Below are 22,377 nucleotides of genomic sequence, written 5' to 3'. Positions count from 1 at the left end.
CCTGCACCTATTTTCTATGTTTCTATGTAAGTTCACAAATTTATGTGCAAGAATAATGCTCGTTTCCACTTACCTGTGTTTGATAACTAACATTTGCAACAGTACTTGAAACAGCATTCTTAACAACCTGCAGGATGACAAATGTAGCCTTCTGATGAACCACAGTGAGCCAAGATCCTGGAGTAAAATAGATCGATGCGTGAAGGTTATCACTCTCTAATATTGTAATGTTTAAAAATCGAGCACTGTCATTTATCAGGGCTCCTGCTCCCACTTCATAGATTTCCACAAGAAACCATGTTTCAGATTCTGGGATCTGCAAAGGGGAATTCACAAAACAGTGAGTCTGGAGGAAGCATTTTCACATCACATTATTCAAGTTGAAGCTTTGGACTGCCAATTAATTCTTAGAAACTCAGCAGTCGGTAGATTCAAAGTATCTTGGATAACATTCATTTTAATTCAGCACAGATGAAGCAAAGTATAATTCATAGTTTCATTTTTTAACTTTAAATGTTAGAAATAAAAATTCTAAAACAAGAGATGTTAATTTGTGTTTATTGTGGATGTTAATTTGTGTTTATTGTGTGTTCTGTTATTTATTATTATATGTATGACTGCAGGCAACAACATTTCGTTCAGACCGAAAGGTCTGAATGGCAAATAAAGGAATCTAATCTAATCTAATTAATTAATAATTTATGGGCCGTCATTTTATAATATTCACAGAAATAAAGATACAACATTTGATGAAGATTGTGGATAATTAAAGTATTTTTACTGATATTTATGAACATGAACAATCCTTGCTTCGACCTCTTATTACATAACTTTCATGATTCTTTGCAAGTTTTGAGTTTAAAATTGCAATCTGAATATTATTAATACAAGTATTTCCATTGTTGATATTCTTTTAATTTGTCTACCAATTTAATCAATGTGGTAGCATTAACAAACGTCTGTGCTTGGTGGGCCATTTTCAATTGGAGCCAAAATTATGGGCAAAAGTTGTAATCAACATGTCTGCATGCAGGGTGCACTTTGCAAGAGTGACCTGGACAAAATTGAATGGTGTACAACATATAGACCCATTGCAACTTGCAGGAAAAAATAAGTCGGCACAGGATTTCATCTTTCTTTCACTACATTCAATTCTGGATCACCCCGACCAATAACAACACCCTCTGACAGGATGACTACAGCTTAGCCTTCAACACCATAACACCCAATAAGCTCATCACTAAGTTTTCGGATCTTGACGTCGGGGCCTCCACCTGCCTCCATTCTGGTTTTCCAGACTGGCAGTCGGTTAGTTGATCAAAGCATTTCCTCCTCCCCGACCTACAATGGTGCCCCTCTGGTTTGCTTGCTCAGTCTCCTATTCCTTGTACTTCCATGACTGAGTGGCCAAATGTAGTGGCAACTTGATTGTGAAATTCACCAGTGTTGTTGGCTGGATCAACAACAATACGGAGATGAAATACAGGAAAGAGACTGAACCTTGTGTCATGGTGTTCAAGAAGGAACTGCAGATGCTGGAAAATCGAAGGTAGACAAAAATGCTGGAGGAACTCAGCAGGTGAGGCAGCAACTATGGAGCGAAGGAAATAGGCAACGTTTCAGGTCGAAACCCTTCTTCAGACTGAAGAAGTCTGAAGAAGGCTTTTGACCCAAAACGTTGCCTATTTTCTTCGCTCCATAGATGCTGCCTCATCCGCTGAGTTTCTCCAGCATTTTTGTCTACCTTGTGTCATGGTGTTGGGACAACCATCAAGCCCCTTAACATCAGCAAGACAAATAAGTTGGTTGTTACCCTAAGGAAGTGAGCGGGTGAAAACAGCTTCGTCTCATCAATGGAGCTACTGCAGAGATAGATGACAACTTCAGGTTCTTTTTGGTCTATTTGGTCTCCAAATCTGAGGAAGGACATTATTGCCATAGAGGGAGTGCAGAGAAGGTTCACCAGACTGATTCCTGGGATGTCAGGACTGTCTTATGAAGAAAGACTGGATAGACTTGGTTTATACTCTCTAGAATTTAGGAGATTGAGGGGGGATCTTATAGAAACTTACAACATTCTTAAGGGGTTGGACAGGCTAGATGCAGGAAGATTGCTCCCGATGTTGGGGAAGTCCAGGACAAGGGGTCACAGCTTAAGGATAAGGGGGAAATCCTTTAAAACCGAGATGAGAAGAACTTTTTTCACACAGAGAGTGGTGAATCTCTGGAACTCTCTGCCACAGAGGGTAGTCGAGGCCAGTTCATTGGCTATATTTAAGAGGGAGTTAGATGTGGCCCTTGTGGCTAAGGGGATCAGAGGGTATGGAGAGAAGGCAGGTACGGGATACTGAGTTGGATGATCAGCCATGATCATATTGAATGGCGGTGCAGGCTCGAAGGGCCGAATGGCCTACTCCTGCACCTAATTTCTATGTTTCTATGTTTCTATGTTCCTTGGCATCCATATCACCAACAGCCTAACCTGGACCCTTCATTTTGATGGGGTGATCAAGAAAGCACATCAGCTTATTTCATTTCTTTGGCGGAGATCGGCACAACCAGGAGGATTCTCCTGAATCTCCATAGATACGCTGTAGAGAGTATTCTAACAGGATGCGCCTCAGCATGGGAATGGCATCTGCTCTGCTCTTGATTGTTTGTATACCAGCAACTGCAGTTCCTTGTGTCCATGGGAAGCCAATTTAATTCTCCGCAGTTCAACTGACAAATTTAAACCAAGAGGCCTCAGGTCTAAAACTCTTCACTACTCTATTGGATGAGGACCCTTGCTCACACAGCTGGCTGGTCATCACCCAGGCCTTGAGGAAGAGAATTTCCAAACACAGTATCCACACATCCTAACCAGTTATTCGAACAGTACTGCCTTTCTGTTAGCCTACCTGATCTGGTTTGATTTCAATGGCGATTGGGCACTGAGTCTCTCCAGATAAACAAAGGATCGTTCCTGATGTAGCCATGAGCTCGTTGGCCAGGTCTACCCCATCTCTTTGCAGTATAACATCTGTTCTCTTAAAGGTCACACGCCAAGAAATCGTCACATCCTCAAAGGATCTGCAAATGTAAACTAAATGTCACGTTTAAAATATCTGGAGTGAAGTCACAGTGCTCTATAATACATCATTTAAAAACAAAGCACTCTCCTAATTCCTTAGTTGCTTTTATTTACATTGAAATTGATAAATGGGTGGATTTTGATTCACTGAACATAGAAAAATACAGAATGGGAACAGGCCCTTCAGCCCAGCGAGTCTGCTCTAATTGTCAGCTGTCCGTTTACAATAATACTACGTTAATTCCAATTTTATATCTCACCACATTCTCATCAAATCCCGCAGATTGTACTACTTGCCTACACACTTGGGATAATATTTGGTGGTCAATCAACCTACCAAACCCCATGTCTTTGGGGTGTGCGAGGAATCTGAACTACCAGGAGAAAACCATGCAGTCACAGGAGAAAAGCTGCAGACTCCACATAGATGGCACCAGAGGTCAGAATCAGTCACTATGCTGCCATCATCATATGGATCATAGAAGCCACAAGATTTTCATTTCAACATAGCCACTCATGTCTTTCAACCTTTTACACTCAGAATACTACTCAGATTTTTATTTGTGCTATCCAGCATTTTACCAGATATTATTTGATGCTATTTCTCACTGAATTCCCATGTCCAATGAACTCCCTTTGGTCTCAACAGATATTAAATGAATATTATCAATTCAGCTGATGCTTTGGCAAAGACTATTGAGGAGGGATAAATATGGAATCATTATTAGAACAAGAATGTCCTGCCACTTGCAGGCTGGAAATAATGGCTATAAAAGAGCAGATTGACATCTAAAATATTCATAAGGTATTCTTGGTGCACAACCATTTTGTTAAAATCGGGAAGATAATTGCCAATGTTATTTTTTTGGCTAACACTGGTAACAATAAATTACAGATGGGTAATTAATAACATGATCAACAATGGTTAGCCCCCTTTGATTTGCAGTTACAATAGACGAGGTGTTACTTTGGAAGAAGTTCCCAGCAGAAATTAGCACTTGATGCCAACCACTTGTATAGTGAATGACTGATACAGTTAACCCAGACCTCAAACTCCACCAATCACATGCGTTTTGTATTCACTCCTTCAACTATCAAGGGCTAAAATTGACTCTTGCTGTTCTTGCTGTTAAGGGCCTGTCCCACGAGCATGCGACTCCATGCGGCAAGCGCGACCTAAAGGGCCTGTCCCACGAGCATGCGACTCCATGCGGCAAGCGTGACCTAACGTGGTCGCTTGAGCCGTACGACCTCTCGGGGCCGGTCCCACTTCGATCACCGGAGCCGTATGGAGTTGTGCGGAGCTGGTCCCGACATCGCGCGGGGCTCCGAAAAACTGACCGTGTTCAAAAATTCCGCGCGGCAACGGCCTGCCGGCCCGCAGCCACCTCGACGCCGTACGTCACGCGCGAACTTCCCGCGGACTTCGCTCGAACTTCATGTCACTCACTCGACCTCCGCGCAGCCCCCGCATCTGGTTTGGTCGCGCTTGCCGAATGCAGTCGCATGCTCGTGGGACCGGCCATTTAGGTCGCGCTTGCCGCATGGAGTCGCATGCTCATGGGACAGGCCCTTTAGAGATTCCAGAGATATTTATAAATTTTCTGATGTTTCAATCTGTACACGCGAAGATATCGACAATGAAGATTTTACCTGATCTTTTGCCTTTCAACTGCCAGACGGAGCTCTCTATTGTCAGAGTCTTCATCCAACACAGGATTACTCTGGTAGACCCATGCAAAACCTATAATGCCATTCTGTACATCATTTCCTGTAATTTAAACATATTAAGAAAAATAATTATGCCAAACTGAGATATTGAATTGAATATTGAATTGAATATGTTTATTGTCATTGCACAAAACTGAGCAACGAAATTCCATTTGCTTCTCCTCCGTTAAAAGAAATACAACACAACAACCAATACACATATGTACAGTTAATAGTAAAATAATAATACATTTTTAAAAGAGTTTAAAAGAATTTAACGGTATTCCTCGAAGTTACTTCTTGCTTCCCAGTGTTCACTATTGGAGTTAAGCTCTTTTACCGCACATGGGTAGAAACTATTTTTTAGTCTACCGGTGCGAGCCTGCAGAGACCTGAGTCGCCTCCCCGAGGGTAGCAGAGTAAAAAGGTGGTTGGCAGGGTGGGAAGTGTCCTTCTTGATATTTATGGCCCTGCGCACGTATCGGGCCTTGTATATGTCATCCAAGGAGGGCAGTTGAGCGTTTGTAATGCTCTGTGCAGTTTTTATAATTCCCTGCAGCGCCCTCCTCTCAGCCACAGTACAGCTGGCAAACCACACCAGGATTCCATAGGTGAAGATATTTTCCACAGCGCATCGATAGAAGGACAGCAGCAGCGGCTGTGAGACGTTAGCTCTCCGTAGAGACCTCAGGAAATACAGCCGCTGATGTGACTTCTTCACGACAGTGACGGTGTTCATTTGCCATTTGAGGTCCTGGGAGATGTTTATTCCCAGGAACTTAAAGCCAGTGACTCTCTCCACCATGTCTCCTTTGATGTATAAGGGAGCAGGTTCCTCTCTCCTCTTCCTCCTGAAGTCAACGACAAGTTCTTTTGTCTTTGATGGGTTGAGTACCAGGTTGTTTTTGGTACACCAGACAGTCAGTTTTTGGACTTCATCCCTGTAGGCAGACTCGTCGTTGTTGTTTATCAGTCCCACCACAGTCGTGTCGTCCGCAAACTTGATGATCCTGTTTGTACTGTGTGTTGGTATACAGTCGTAAGTGTATATTGTATACAAGATGGGACTCAGCACACAACCTTGTGGCGCTCCTGTGCTGAGCGTCAGGACTGGGGAGTAATTGGACCCCATCCTGACAGTCTGTGGGCGGTCTGTTAAAAAGTCCTTAATCCATCCGCATGTGTTTGCATTAACACCCAGATCAGACAGTTTGTCCACCATTCAGCTGGGGATGATGGGATTAAATGCAGAACTAAAATCTACAAATAACATCCTCACATATGAGCCAGGATGCTCCAGATGTGCCAGTGCAGATGTAGAGCTGTGTTGATGGCATCTTCCGTTGACCTATTAGCTCTATATGCAAACTGATGCTGATCCAGGGTGGGTGGGAGTGAGGACTTAATGTGGGCCAGGACCAGCCGTTCAAAACACTTCATCACGGTCGAAGTGAGAGCAACAGGTCTATAGTCATTCAAGCTCGTAATGAATGTTTTTTTGGGTACAGGCACGATGGTAGCAGTCTTAAAGCATTTAGGGACAGTGCACGTTAACAGAGAGAGGTTAAAGATTTTGCTAAAAACCTCCGCTAACTGGTCTGCACAGTCCCGCCATACTCTCCCTGGCATGCCATCTGGGCCAGCAGCCTTCCTGGGGTTGACCCTGCGGAGTGTTCTTCTGGGAACTTGGACATGAAGAGTGGCTAAAGTCAGGGCAGGGTCTGTACAGTGTTCCTTCCAATTTTGACTGGAGGCTGAGCTTGTACAGGAATTCTGCTGCTGATGACTCAGACGGACTGAGGGATCAGTTGGTCTAATTGTAAATCTATGATCTTACTCTGTTTGCTGATAACTGGCACTGAAACATAGAATGCATTCACCTCTCTATGAAACAAATGGGTTAACAATCCCCCTTCTGTTAAAGGTGTATGACAGACACTTGTACTACAAAGAGCTCTATCTGTGAAGGATCCCAACACACACACAAGTTCATGGCTACAGTGATGTTGACAGTAATGCAAAGCACCCCCTGACCTCCATTGACAGCTATGACTGGCATAGATGGCACACTTTCGGAAACACTTCCTTATTGAGATGTGGACAACTCGCTCTCCCTCTTATCAAGGTTCAAGGCCAATTGCTCCCTGAAGATTCAGGATGATATCCCCTCCATCAAGAAGCCTTTTCCCAGTAGTTTCCCAGTAGGGGAATATAATTTTAAAAAACTCAATGTCAGAACAACTCTTAAAAGTATGTGCATAGCAATCTGTGGTGTGAATTTGTGGAATGGTCTGGAACAGGAGATAAAACTTAGCACAAACATAATTCAGTTTAAAAAGATGTACAAAAACACTTTTTTAAAAGGATATTGGGATGAGGATAGGTGATTGTGAGTGGGATATTTGTTATACTGATTGTATTGGGAAGGGTGATTATAGGGTGATGGGTTGTATATATGACTAAGATACTGTATAGTATATGAGGGTTTGTTTTGGGGGGGTTTTTCTCTCTTTTTTGTATGGCTTTGTAAATATTTGATTAGTGTATAAATGTAAATAATTTGGTGTACATATATCTGCTGGTGTACATATAGTGTACATATAGCTGCTAAATTTGTATGATAATTATAAGCAGTTGAATAAGGGGTCGGAATTAATAAGCTTTGGCTTTTTCCTGCTCCTTTTCGGACACATACGGTTTCATTTATTTATAGATATTGTTTATGACACTTTATAAATATTCTTGTTTTGTTTTTTTGTATGCTGTTTCACACTTGCTTTTTATTCTTTTATTCTGTTCGAAATAAAGAATTAAATAATTAAATAACGTTTTCCCTGCTCTCTATGAACTCTGCCCAAATTCCCAATCATGTTGCTGTCAAGGAGAGTGCCTTCTAAAGATCATTTGTGTGGAAGCAGCTGGTCCAGGCTGAAATATGGTCATCTTCAGCACATGGCACAGAACTCCCAATAGACCTCACTAATATTAATCTTGAAAGCAGCGAACCCTTGGACCACCAGACCAACAGGCAGTGGGAATAAATCTGCTATGAGCTGATGATCCATTGAAGTAAAGTGGGAAGGTGGGAATCCTTCATAATTTGAGGAAGGACATCATTGTGATTGAAACAGTGCAGCGTAGGTTCACGAGATTGATCCCTGGGATGGCGGGACTGTCATATGAGGAAAGGTTGAAAAGACTAGGCTTGTATTCACTGGAGTTTAGAAGGATGAGGGGATATCTTAGAGAAACATATAACATTATAAAAGGACTGGACAAGCTAGGTGCAGGAAAAATGTTCCCAATGTTGGGCGAGTCCAGAACCAGGGGTCACAGTCTTAGAATAAAGGGGAGGTCATTTAAGACGGAGGTGAGAAAAAACTTTTTCACCCAGAGAGTTGTGAATTTATGGAATTCCCTGCCAGAGAGGGCAGTGGAGGCCAAGTCACTGGATGGATTTAAGAGAGAGTTAGATAGAGCTCTAGGGGCTAGTGGAGTCAAGGGATATGGGGAGAAGGCAGGCACGGGTTATTGATAGGGGATGATTACAATGAATGGCGGTGCTGGCTCGAAGGGCCGAGTGGCCTCCTCCTGCACCTATTTTCTATGTTTTTATGTTGTGGATCACATGTTCAGCTGCACTAGCACTGATTCAGCAGTGTGTATTGATTACTATTATGTTCACATCTCTTGCCACGTTATAACCAATAAGAGATCCATGACACCCAAACAACAGGAGATTATGCAGTTCCAGATTGCAAAATTGCCAGCCGATATGCACTAAAATAATTGTATAACAATGAGTTACCCAAGATAACTATCTTCATAAAAGACATGAGTCCATGCTCATCTTTTCCTTCCACAATTTGTACACCTCCACCGGGATCTGTTAGATAGACAAAAAAAAATTCTTGTCCCTCTGGTTCATTGTCATCAAAAATGTGGATGGATATATCGATTTCCTTTTCCTCATCTTGTAGAGTAACATTCAAAGCTTCATCTTCAAAATCCTCTCCCTCTTTGGCCCAGGAGAGAGTAGAATTTTGCTGGCTGGTTTGAAAAGGGGTTTGTTGAATACCACTTCCAAGCTTCTTTTCTCCAAAGGTGACAACACTCACACTGACAATGCCAGTGAATCCCAGAGTCCTTCGAATATGAAGCATTACATTTACTGTCTTCCCATCGGCGCCCTCTAAGGCGTGTATCACAGTGGGACCGATACTTAAAACACCCTTGGTGGCATCATTGGCAATAATCGTTATAGATGACACACTAAAGTTTGGATTCAAGTAAGTTTGTTCTTCTGTATTATTTGGCTTGTAATCCAGAACTTCAATGCTGGACAAATTTAAATAAAAAACTTCATCTGGTTCTGGAATGTGATCATTGATGATCAACAGATCAATAGTAGCTTCAGTCTGATGTGAAGTAAAGACGAGTTCTCCTCTTTGGATGCACTCAAAATCTTCATCAGGTTTGGCACTACCTGCTGTGGTACTGTAGGTCAATTTTGTTTCGTTGCCACGGAAACCAAAGAGTCTCTGAATGTGCAAAGTAGTTACTCCTACATCCTCTTCTATTCTGATCTGCCTTGAATGAGGGGCAAGTTGAAAGACGCCAAACGGCTCAATTTCAGCAACAGTGAATCCTGATCTAAAAAGAAATAAACAGCAAGGAAGTATAATTCACCATGTCTAGATAGATACCGTTGGAAACACGTGACAATTGCAACAGAAAAGTCCCACACATTCATTTATCCAACAGCACCCATTCCCCAATGGTATTTCGTCCAACAGTCTGGAGTTATTCCTATGCATCGAGCCCTCTCTATGTGAAAAAGTTGATCTGATGTTGATTGTAAATTTGAAATGAGGTGCCCCTCATGAAGCCTTCGCTAAGATGCTGCACGTCAGGCTGCGAGGGAAGATGAGAGCCCATGGTATTGAAGGGAAGATATTTTCATGGATAGCAAGTTGGCTGGAGGGCTGAAAGCAAACAGTTGCAATAAATGGGGCATTTTCAGGTTAGCTGCCAGTGACTAGTGGAGTTCTGCAAGGGTCAGCGCTGGGGCCGCTGCTCTTCATGTTGTATATTAATAATTTAGACGAGGGGATTGAAGGCTTCGTGGCCAAGTTTGCAGATGATGCTAAGTTAGGTGGAAGGGCAGGCAGTGTAGAGGAAACAAGGACTCTGCAGAAGGACTTGGACAGGTTAGGAGAGGGGGCAGAGAAGTGGCAGATGAAATTCATAATAGCAAAGTGCGGAGTCATACATTTGTTAATGACCACCGGGTGGCGCCGTACATGGCAGCCTTGCCAACAGCCAGTCTCGTCCCTTCATTCTTTTGTTGTTTATAGTCAGTTTTTACTTGTATGTTTTAGTGTATCTATAATGTTTGTATTATATGGGGGGTGGGGGGGGTTTGGGGGGAAACGTTTTTATCTCTTCCCTCGACGGAGATGCGACATTTGCCGTATCATATCTCCGTCCACACTGCGGCCTTAACATCGGGGAGCTAGCGGTCCCTTTGTCAGGGATCGACTTCCGGAGCTGCAACCGCAGGAGCTTCGACTGCCCTGATAGCGGGAGTCTCGATCACCCCGATGCAGGGGATACGATCGCCGACTGCGGGTGCTGCGATCTTCCATCACAGTGGGGAATGCCAGGTCGCCGAAAACAAGATGGATGCGCTTCCTGCACTGGTGGGGAGTCGGAGGGAATGCCGTGAGTGAGGTGATCTCAGTGTTTGCAGGGACATCTCCCCATGAGGACATCCTGGAGTCTGGTGCGAGTGTGGACGGCTTTCTGACTGTTCGAGCAGACAGGGACTGCAGAGAGAGTGACAGCGGTCGGTACAGCTCTGGTCACATCACGCTGAAGAAGCGTGTGTGTGTGTGTGTGTGTGTGGCCCGGACATTGAACTGATGGCTGTGAGTCTCCGCTTATGCTGTGTGCCCTGGGGATTCTCACACGCCGCTGCTTAAGTCTATGTTTAAACTTTATGTAGTTATGTATCTTGTTGCTTTTTGTTGTATGACTGTATAGTAATTCAAATTTCACTGTACAATCAATCAATCCATCAGATTTATTCATCACATACATACACAATAAAGTGCAGTGAAATGAACTTGCCAGCAGCGGTACAATAAAAAAGAACACACAATACACAATAACATTTTAACACAAACGTCCACCACAGCATTCTTCACTGTGGTGGAAGGCACAAAGTACAGTCAGTCCTCCTCCATTTTCCCTTGTGGTCGGGGCCATAACCTCCGCAGTTGCCGCTGCGGGCGGCCAGATGACAGGCCCTGATTGGTGCTTCCCTACCGGAGATCACGGCTTCAGGATGACGTAGGCCACAGGCCGACGGTCGGAGCACTTTTCCAGGGATTCCCGGCGAGGGATCCCGATCCGGATGGTAAGTAAGTAAGAATAAAGGCGTAGATTATTTTCTAATTGGAGAGAGAATCCAGAAATCGAAAGTGCAAAGGGACTTGGGAGTGCTGGTGCAGGATTCCCAAAAAGTTAATTTGCAAGTCGAATTCGTAGTAAGGAAGGCAAATTCAATGCTTGCATTTACATCAAGAGGACTGGAATACAAAAATAGAGATGAAATGCTGAGGCTCTATAAGGCGCTGGTCAGGCCACATTTGGAGTACAGTGAGCCAATTTGGGCCCCATATATGAGGAAGGATGTGGTGGCTCTGGAGAGGGTCCAGAGGAGGTTTACAAGAATGATTCCAGGAATGAATGGGTTACCATATAATGAGCGTTTGACAGCATTGGGTCTCCACTCGCTGATGTTTAGAAGGTTGAGGGGGGGGAGGGGGGGGGCTCTTTGATACTTACAGAAAAATGAAAGACATAGAGTGGATGTGGAAAGGATGTTTCCACTAGTGGGAGAGTCTAGGACCAGAGGTCATAGCCTCAGAATTTAAGGGTGCTCTTTTAAAAAGGAGGTGAAGAGGAACTACTTTAGTCAGAGGGTACTCATCTGTGGAACTCATTGCCACAGATGGCTGTGGAGGCCAATTCAGTGGACATTTTTAAGGCAGAGATAGATAAGTTCTTGATTAGAATGGATGTCATGGGTTATGGGGAGAAGGCAGGAAAATGGGATTAGGTGGCAGAGATCAGCCATGATTGAATGGCGGAGTAGACTTGATGGGCTGAATGGCCTAATTCTACTCCTATAACTTGTGAACTTGTAATATTCTAAATTGGCATTTTAAACAACCATGTTATATTTCACTGTTGTATCACTCAGGCTTGCGATTTCCAGGTTTTTCCTGGTCGCTCCTCTTCGTAAGAGTTATGACACTAGGATTATTCTCATGGCACTAGGATTATTCTCATGGCACTAGGATTATTCTCATGACCCCTCCCTCCCCAATTGTTTACCCAGCCACAATGTGTCTGCAAGCAGAAATGAGCATAAATCATCAAAGACCCACACCACCCTGGCCACACACTCATTTCACCATGTCCATCAGGAAGAAGGTACTGGAGCCTGAAAACTGTAACGTCCAGGTTCAGGAACAGCTTCTTCCCTACAGCCATCAAGCTATAAAACACAATAACGAATAAGCTCTGAGCTCTGAGCTGCAGAAGACTATATTATTATTGCACTATATTTGCTATTTATTGAACTTTTTATTTATTTTTCTCTTCCCCATTAAGTACTATGTTTACATGTTCACATATTCTGTTGTGCTGCAGCAAGTAAGAATTTAATTGTCCTATCCGGGACATATGACAATAAAACACTCTTTACTCGTGACTTAATTTCAATGTTGAATATGACTCAGTTATAAATGTATGATCAACATCAACATAATTCAATTCAATTATTTTTTTATTCACTGTAATATTTTATTTGATTACAGACTGCAATTTTGTTCCGATTGGCTATTTCATGCCAACTATTTATATTCCTTGATCCATTTTTAGCTACTTCAATACCTTCTCAATGTAAATCATTGCCACATTTATGTCTGTTCTGTGTAGCAAATTATATTTGTCCAAATTCAATTTAATCTGCCAGTTTACTCAATTTATCCCATCTCACTATAATTTCTAAACTGCTTCCTCTGATTCGACAGTTCCCTGCCGTTTTGTATCACTATTATTTAATGAAATTCTTAATAATTCTGGCAATTACCCCAATCTATATTTGATGTGAACTGAATGAAGTTAATACGTTTATTAATGCAGCTGAGGCTTATCTTTGGGTTTTTAACCTACTATCCAACCAATTCTGTTTACAGGGCTGGTTTTCCAAAATTTACCCCACTACCCCACCAGATACTCAGTAATTCATGTCTGGTTCTTTCCCTTTGGAATACCAACATCTCAAACTTCACAGAAAAATATGGTTATTTGACAGTAAATGTGATCGTGTTAATCAGTAGTAATTCCTTCCATTAAAAGGCAAAATAGCGTAAATGGTGGAAAACTGGCATAATAGCAGAGCATACCAGCCAGGCAGCATCTGTGGAAAATAAACAGGGTTCATGCTTCAAGGCAATGATTTTTCATTAACCCTGATACAATGTTGATCCCAGGAATGAGTTGGTTAACCTATGAGGAGCGTTTGTCAGCACTGGGCTTGTACTCGCTGGAGTTTAGAAGAATGAGGGGGGAACTCATTGAATCATACAGAATAGTGAAACGCTTGGATAGAGTGGATATGGAGAGGATATTTCCACTAGTGGGAGAGTCTAGGACTAGAGGTCATAGCCTCAGAATTAAAGGACATTCCTTTAGGAAGATGAGAGTAATTTATTTGGTCAGAGGGTGGAATTATTTGCCACAGAAGATATATTCTTGATTAGTACGGGTGACCACTGCCGAGTCCATCACCAGCTTTGACCTCCCCACCGTCGAAGGGATCTAAACACAACAACGAATAAGCTCTGAACTGCAAAAGACTATACTATTATTGCACTATATTTGTTATTTATTGAAAGTTTTTTTCTCTTTCCCCATTATGTACTATGTTTACATATGCACATATTCTGTTGTGCTGCAGCAAGTAAGAATTTCATTGTCCCATCCAGGACATATGACAATAAAACACTCTCGAATTGTCTTGACTTGACTTGACTCTTGTGTCAGGGGTTATGGGGAGAAGGCAGGAGAATGGGGTTAGGAGGGAGAGATAGATCAGCCATGATTGAAGCGGAGAAGACTTGAGGTCAAATGGCCTAATTCTACACCTATCACTAAAGGGCCTTTCCCACCAGCATGCGACTGCATACGGCGAGCGCAACCAAACGTGGTGGCTTGAGGCGTACGGCCTTGCGGGGCCGGTCCCACTTCTATCCATGGATCCGTCTGGAGCTGGTCTCAACATCATACTCACCAATCAGCTGGGCAGGAGGAGGGCCGACTGAATTTGGACGTCACACGGCGTCGGGCGGTTACGTCATCACACAACGGCACGCCGGGCGGTGACGTCATCGCGCAACGCCATGCACTAGGCGTACACCATCAATACACTGCGTACGGCATCGAGATGCTGCATACGGCATCGAGACGCTGCGTACGGCCTCAATGTGGCTGCGGGCCGACAGGCCATTGCCGCGCGGGATTTTTGGACAGTGTCAGTTTTTCGGAGCCCCGCGCGATGTCCGGACCAGCCCCGCACAACTCCATACCGCTCCGGCGATCGAAGTGGGACCGGCCGCGCGAGGCCGTACGGCTCAAGCGACCACGTTAGGTCACGCTTGCCGCATGCAGTCGCATGCTGGTGGGACAGGCCCTTTATGTGCTTTTGACCATATGAATGTCGGCGCAACAGTTGTCTAACTGGTCAATACGGGTCAATGTGACTAGCTTAGATGGGCTTCTTGGTCGGCATGGACAGGTTGGCCCGAAGGGTCTGTATCCATGCTGTACGACTTCATAACTCTATAAATAAAAACAAACTGAAAATACTGGAAAAACTCAAGTCAGGATCGTCTCGATAAAGAGCAACAGTTCACATTTTATATTGAATACTGTTCAAGCAGAATAATTATTTCCAGTTTCTCCAGCATTTTCTGTTTTTATTTCAGAGTCTCAGCATCTGTACTTTTTCATTAACAATCAGAGTTTAAATCTCAATGTGGCATTTATGTAATTTAAATGTATTTAATCAGCATTTTGGGGAATATGTAATTCTTATTAATGTCGATCAGAATTTCAATTTTACACATATTGGTATGGTACTAGAAGAGTGCGATCGATAGTGAAAATCAGCTACAGATTATCAACTCTTTCTCTAATTTCGTATAATCTCAGTGAAAACATACATTTATTGTCTTAATTGTGAGGCAGTAATTTGATTCTGTTGGTTTCTTACTGTTGCCAGAACTAGAAAAATAGACAAAAGAGGGCACAGAAAAAAAAAATCATTAGGATGTTGCCAGGACTGATGGTGTTGGGTTATAAGGAAGACTGAGGAGGCTAGGTCTATTTTCGCTGGAGTGAAGGAACTGGTTGGCATGAACAAGTTTGACCACTGGACCAAGTTTGCCTTCCTTACGCACCCTGGCTTATATGGATCTCCAGACCCCTCACATGTGGCTGACTTTATCATGGCCTAGCAAGTCACTTAGTTCAAGGGCAATTGGTGATGGATAATGAACGCTGATCAGTTGCTCATCCCAAAAAAATGAATTTAATAAAAATCCCAGAAATGGCTTGGTTAAATAAATATAGTGTAATTAATGCATTAAAGATTCAGATACCTATTCATAATGACGCTCTATAATATAACTAATGGGTTATAATTAATTCCTACCTTAGTTCAGCTTTACCAGTAAAATTACTGTGTACCGCAATCAGATGAATGGCAAAAGACTCCTCGCCCGTGAAGTTAGTAGTTGGTACGGTGAGTAACAATGGCTTTCTTTTTTCACCATGGGAAAGGACAATTGAACCTGATGTAAAGTCATTAAGTTACTGCATTAGCTTGGGGAAAACAAATTTGCAGAACCATTATTAAAGGACAAAAACTAATAATAGTGTAAAATATGGATTCACAAACAAAAGGCAATTGTCCCCAACTGCTACTTTATGTCAATAAACTAATAATAATAGACTTCTGGTCTATAAGAGCTTCCAATGACTTGATTTCTAATAGAAAAACAATTGAGGTAATACGAAGTTTACATTTTTGCGTTTGCATTACTGTGCTACACTTGTAGACAGGACAAGCCAGACACTCTTGAGATGTGGCACTCTTATGCTTTCATTCAAAAGCAGACTTGATTACTGGTACCATCACCTGTATTTTGTTACTGCAGATTATTCAAATAGATGTTAATATGAATACTTCAATCATTCTTTCTATTCAACTTGCTTTCAATACATGTTTAAAATGTTCTTCAATCCAATGTTGGCAATATTTAGAAAGACATTAAAAATGATATACTATCGCATTTAGTTTTCCAAGCGTGAAATGAATACAATGAGGACTTATTCTGAGAATCAACAACCACAAACACTACCAGAATTGAGCCCAAGGAAGTGCTGGAAAAAGTTCAAAACTAGTTTGAGACATGAATGGCGACTTGAATTTGTAAAGGTCCTAAAATCTGTTTTTAATTATAATCTGGTATAATACAGGCATACCCATAGCTTTGTTCATTGTACATGAAGGACACAGGAAAGTTATATATTACATGTAGAGCATAACCTTTTTGATCCCAACATTTTTCCTTGAGATTTTTCCACAAACACAATCTATTTGACCTGCTTGCAACAGTGTCTCAATGAAAGACTAAGCTACTTCACGTAATTCTTCATTTGGATCTATTCTTTTGAAAAAAGTAAGAATGTTTCCTGAAATAATGCATTTAAATTGAAGAATTCTGAAAATAAAATCTTCATATGGATCATTTCTTTAAAAAAAAGTAAGCAGTTTTCCAGAAATAATGCATTTAAATTGAAGAATTCTGAAAAAAAGTCAAAGTCATGGATAGATGAATTGATCATGTATTAAGTCCGGTAAACTGTGACCAATTGCACTTACCAAATGCAGGTTTGACATAGCCATGCGTGAATCCAACAGGGACCTTGTCATTAGGGTAGCCACTTCTCCACTCGATAACAACAAGCCCATACACACCATTCCGTGAGATGACAGCCCAACATGTGCCAGCAGAAATATCTGAGACTTGAAGTACCAAAGAATCAAAGCCAACCTAAAAAGAATATTCAGCAATCAGTGGCACAGGGCAGGGGTAAACAGATCACGATTGTCCGGAATTAAGTCTTAATAACTTCAACAAGTATGTCAATGCAAATACTCAGTAGGTTGGGCACCATTTGCGAAAAAAAGAAGTAAATGTTTCAAATTCAAGAACTTTCACAAGATTTTTACCCAGTCTGTGACTATTAGTGCACCATCTATGAGGAAAGACTGGATAGACTCGGCTTGTACTCGCTAGAATTTAGAAGATTGAGTGAGGATCTTATAGAATCTTACAAAATTCTTAAGGGGTTGGACAGGCTAGATGCAGGAAGATTGTTCCTGATGTTGGGGTAGTCCAGAACAAGGGGTCACAGTTTAAGGATAAGGGGGAAATCTTTTAGGACCGAGATGACAAAAACATTTTTCACACAGAGAGTGGTGAATCTCTGGAATTCTCTGCCGCAGAAGGTAGTTGAGGCCAGTTCATTGGCTATATTTAAGAGGGAGTTAGATGTGGCCCTTGTGGCTAAAGGGATCAGGGGGTATGGAGAGAAGGCAGGTACAGGATACGGAGTTGGATGATCAGCCATGATCATATTGAATGGCGGTGCAGGCTCGAAGGCAGGTGCGAATGGCCTACTCCTGCACCTACTTTCTATGTTTCTATCAGAATCGGTGCTGGGATCCTTGTTGTTTATGATATAGATTTACAATGTGGATGTAAGAGGTGGTAAGAGTAATAGAAGTAACACCAAAAAATGGCGGTGTTGCTGATAATGAAGAAGGTTTTCTAAGACAGCAGCAGGAGAAAGATCGGATGGAATTTTGGGTGGAACATTGGAAGATAGAATTTAATCACAACAAGTGTGAGATAGGAATATGATATGCAGTAAACAGTCGAGTCCTCTTGAATGTTGTTGAACAGGATCTTGGGATTCAAGTCCATAGTTCTCAGAAAGCAGACACACACACAGATACTATTGTGCAGAAGGCACATGACAGTCTTGCCTTCACAGTACAGGGTATAAAATATAAAAGTCGGCAATCATGTTTCAACTTCACAAAACATTAATTTGACTGCACTTGGTTCTGCACGGCACACTATAGGAAGGTCATGGTTGCACTGGAGAAAGTGCAGACGAGTTTCACCTGACAGGCAGAAGGATGAGAGGATATCTTATAGAAACATATAAAATTCTTAAGGGAATGGACAGGCTAGATGCTGGAAAAATGGTTCGATGTTGAGGGAGTCCAGAACCAGGGGTCACAGTTTAAGAATGAGGGGGAGGCCATTTAGGACTGAGATGAGGAAAAACTTTTTCACCCAGAGAGTCGGGAATCTGTGGGATTCTCTGCCACAGAAGGCAGTGGAGGCCAATTCACTGGATGTTTTCAAGAGAGAGTTGGATATAGCTCTTAGGGCTAATAAAATCAAGGGATATGGAGAAAATGCAGGAACGGGATACTGATTTTGGATGATCAGCCATGATCATATTGAATGTGGCTGCTGGCTTGAAGGGCCAAATGGCCTACTCCTGCACCTATTTTCTATGTTTCTATGTCTCTGTTTCGATGACATTGGAGAGGTTAGACATTGGATAGGCAGGGTTTGTTTACACTGGAGTAAAGGAAGCTGAGCCGTGATCTGCGGAGACACGATAGTCAGTATCTTTTTCTCATGGTATCTTTACCTACCAAAAAAAACCTTTCCCCTCAAATCCCCTTTAAAATGTACCATTTTCACCATAAACCAATGCCCTCTTGTATCAAAAACAAGAGGTTTATGGTGAAAATGGTACACTTTAAAGGGGATTTGAGGGGAAAAGTTTTTTTTGTACAGTGTGTTGTCTTCTGGAACTCATTGTCAGGGTAGGTATAGAGTCAGCTACCATTACCATATTTAAGAGAGATTTAGACCAATATTTAAATAGACAAGGCATAGAAAGAGCAAAACTAAAGCAGGCAAATAGGATTAGTGTATATGGCCAAAAAGGATCAGCATGGGGTGATGGACTGTAGATCCCGGTTCTGTGCTGTACAACTTTATGAGTCTATGGAGGCCCAAAACACAGCAGATGCTGGAACATGGAACAAAAATCAAACCACTGGAGGAGCCCTGAGGGTCAGACAGCATATATGGAAGGAAATGGACAGGGGAAGGGTCTTGGCCCAAAATGTGGACTTTCCATTTTCCTCCACAAATGCTGCCAGACCCCCGAGCTTCTTCAACAGTTTGTGTTTTTGCTCTGTGACACTATGCCATGAAACATGAACTATTTCCCTTTCCACAGATGCTTGATGAGATGAGGCTTTGCATCATTTTCAGTTACTATTTCAATAGACAATAGGTGCAGGAGTAGGCCATTTGACCCTTCGAGCCAGCACCGCCATTCAATGTGATCATGGCTGATCATCCCCAATCAGTACCCCGTTCCAGCCTTCTCCCCATATTCCCTGACTCCGCTATTTTTAAGAGCCCTATCTAGCTCTCCCTTGAAAGCATCCAGAGAACCTGCCTCCACCGCCCTCTGAGGCAGAGAATTCCACAGACTCACAACTCTCTGTGAGAAAAATTGTTTCCTCGTCTCCGTTCTATATGGCTTACTCCTTATTATTAAACTCTGGCCCCTGGTTCTGGATTCCCCCAACATCGGGAGCATGTTTCCTGCCACTAGTGTGTCCAAGTCCTTAATAATCTTATATGTTTCAATGAGATTCCCCCTCATCCTTCTAAACTCCAGAGTGTACAAGCCCAGCTGCTCCATTCTCTCAGCATATGACAGTCCCGCCATCCCAGGAATTAACTTTGTAAACCTAGGCTGCACTCCCTCAATAGCAAGAATGTCCTTCCTCAAATTAGGGGACCAAAACTGCACACAATACTCCAGGTGTGGTCTCACTAGGGCTCTGTACAACTGCAGAAGGACCTCTTTGCTCCTATATTCGATTCCTCTTGCTATAAAGGCCAACATGCCATTCACTTTCTTCACTGCCTGCTGTACCTGCATGCCTGCTTTCATAGACTGATGTACAAGGTCCCCCAGATCCCGTTGTACTTCCCATTTTCCCAACTTGACGCCATTTCAAACGCTGAGCTTCTGTAGCTTTTTTATTTATGTCTATAATTTATATCTATATTTATATATATTATATGGATTTGCAGGGAAATAGAACCAGTACATTTTTGTACTGCTGATGAAAGTACATGTATATCAAATTGTCATAAATACCTTGAAATGACCACTGCAGAGAGTACTGTGCTATGGATGGGCATTTTAGGATGGTCATTGCAGTTGTAAAAACAACTGGATTTATCTCCAATTAGATTATATATCCAACAGTAAAATCTGAGTGAGGTTAGGGATTGAAGTAGTTTATGCCAGGGCTGCCAACATTGGGTGAGAGTTGGGAGTGAGAAATTGAGAGAGACCGAGCCCGAGGGGGTATAGCGACTGGGGGGGGGGGGAGGTTAGGTGTCCCCCTCCCATTAGTACGGAACATTTGCATTTTTCAGCTTGAAATTGTGCAATATGGTGCATACTGTAGCGAGTCTTTTAACTTATACTTGAATGCAATATATATGCTTTAAATTGGATTGGAGCATTTTTGAAAGGGGAGGCTGTGCGATCAATGATCACTGGCCTTGGGGGTACCCGGTGAGGGAGTGGAGCAACCGAGTGGGGAGAGTGTGTGGAAGAAGGGTGTCGCCCCCTCCCAGGGTAGGAACATTTTGAAATTTGATGTATTAAAATCATGTTTTAGTGCACTGTAGAAGTATGATTTCAATGTTTTTTGTATGAAGTATTTTTAAGAGGTAACTTTTTAAGGGGTATCTTTATCCACACAAAGGGTGATGGGTATATGGAACAAGCTGCCAGAGGAGATAGTTGAGGAAGGGACCATCCCAACATTTAAGAATGTAGACTGATACATGGATAGGACAGGTTTGGAGGTATGGACCAAAAGCAGGTGGGCGTAGCTAGGACATGTTGGCGGGTGTGGGCAAGTTGCACCGAAGGGCCTGTTTTCACACTGTATCACTCTATGACTACATTATACCTCCACCATGCATGAATGCTTCAAAATCAAGTGATCGAGTTTTATTGCCATATACTCAAGCATAGAAACATAGAAAATAGGTGCAGGAATAGGCCATCGGCCCTTCGAGCCAGCACTGCCATTCAATATGATCATGACTATTCATCTAAAATCAGTACCTCTTTCCTGTTTTTTCCCCATATCCCTTGATGTCGTTAGCCCCAAGAACTAAATGTAACTCTCTCTTGAAAACATCCAGTGAATTGGCCTGCACTGCCTCCTGTGGCAGAGAATTCCACAGATTCACAACTCTCTGCGTGAAGAAAGTTTGTTCTCATCTCAGTCCTAACTGGCCCCCCCTTTATTCTTAAACTGTGACCCATGGTTCTGAGCGCCCCCAACATCGGGAACATTTTTCCTGCAGTTACAGTAAGTGAAAATCTAGCAGGCAAGCAGGATGCTTTCACCAACTACCCCCATTTGAAGTCCACTATCTTCCACCGTATCTACCCAGTGCTTGGTACTTACTTCCAGCAGCCACTGGTTGTCCTCCAGGATGCACCGAGCCACTGCCTGATCCATGCCGGTCACCTGGGCAAATTCGGCACAGAGACTCTCACGGCAGCGGCGCAACGCTTCGACACCTCCGACGGCCCGGGACTCTTGCACAGAGACTGCTCCATGGCCGGAGCTGCAGTGAACGACTCGCCAGCCCGGAAAACACTCTCCAGCCCCACTCCCCGTCCGCATCTGTCCCCGCCGCTGCTTCTGCTTCCAACACCCGTGGCCCATGCAGTTGATATTTTTGACATTTTCGTTGATCACAGAATTTCTCACAACAGAGCGAGAGAAATTTTTGATCAGCGTGAGAATTTGGTGAAATGCGTGATTCTCACGCTCAATGCATGGGAGTTGGCAGCCCTGCCTCCCTGTCCCCCTCTCCCTCTCCCCCCTCTCTCTCTTCCCCTCTCTCTCGCCCCTCTCTATCCACCTCTCTTCCGCTCTCTCTCCTCTCAACCCCCCTCTCTCTCCCCCTCTCTCTCCCCTCCCCCTCTCTCTGCTCCCTCCCCTCTCACCCCTCTCACTCTCTCCACTTCCCTCTCTCTTCTCTCTCTCCCCCTCTCCCCTCTCACCCCTCTCACTCTCTCCACTTCCCTCTCTCTTCTCTCTCTCCCCCTCTCCCCTCTCACTCTCTCCACTTCCCTCTCTCTTCTCTCTCTCCCCCTCTCCCCTCTCTCCCCCTCTCTCTCTCCACCCCTCTCTTTCTTCTCTCTCTCTCTCTCCCTCTCTCCCCCTCTCTTCCCCCCTCTCTCTCTTTCTCCCTCCCTCTCTATCTCTCCCTCTCTCCCTCTCTACACACTCTCCCCTCTCT

General features: G+C 43.1%; 1 protein-coding gene across 1 annotated transcript in view; it reads right to left on the bottom strand.

Moving 5' to 3' along the window:
* The window catches only part of adgrv1 (adhesion G protein-coupled receptor V1), a 486,575-nt gene that overhangs the window by 208,504 nt on the left and 255,694 nt on the right, over positions 1–22,377 (bottom strand). Inside the window, exons 72-77 of the mRNA XM_033017268.1 lie at positions 16,806–16,977; positions 15,573–15,711; positions 8,592–9,436; positions 4,727–4,844; positions 2,901–3,072; positions 74–316 (exon numbers count right to left, since the gene is read on the bottom strand). Of these exons, the coding sequence (XP_032873159.1) occupies positions 74–316; positions 2,901–3,072; positions 4,727–4,844; positions 8,592–9,436; positions 15,573–15,711; positions 16,806–16,977 (1,689 nt within the window). The remainder of the gene's footprint in view (positions 1–73; positions 317–2,900; positions 3,073–4,726; positions 4,845–8,591; positions 9,437–15,572; positions 15,712–16,805; positions 16,978–22,377) is intronic.

This window comes from Amblyraja radiata, chromosome 3 (genome assembly GCF_010909765.2).
Source record: "Amblyraja radiata isolate CabotCenter1 chromosome 3, sAmbRad1.1.pri, whole genome shotgun sequence".
NCBI lineage: Eukaryota > Metazoa > Chordata > Chondrichthyes > Rajiformes > Rajidae > Amblyraja > Amblyraja radiata.
This window is presented reverse-complemented; position numbering and strand designations above follow the sequence as displayed.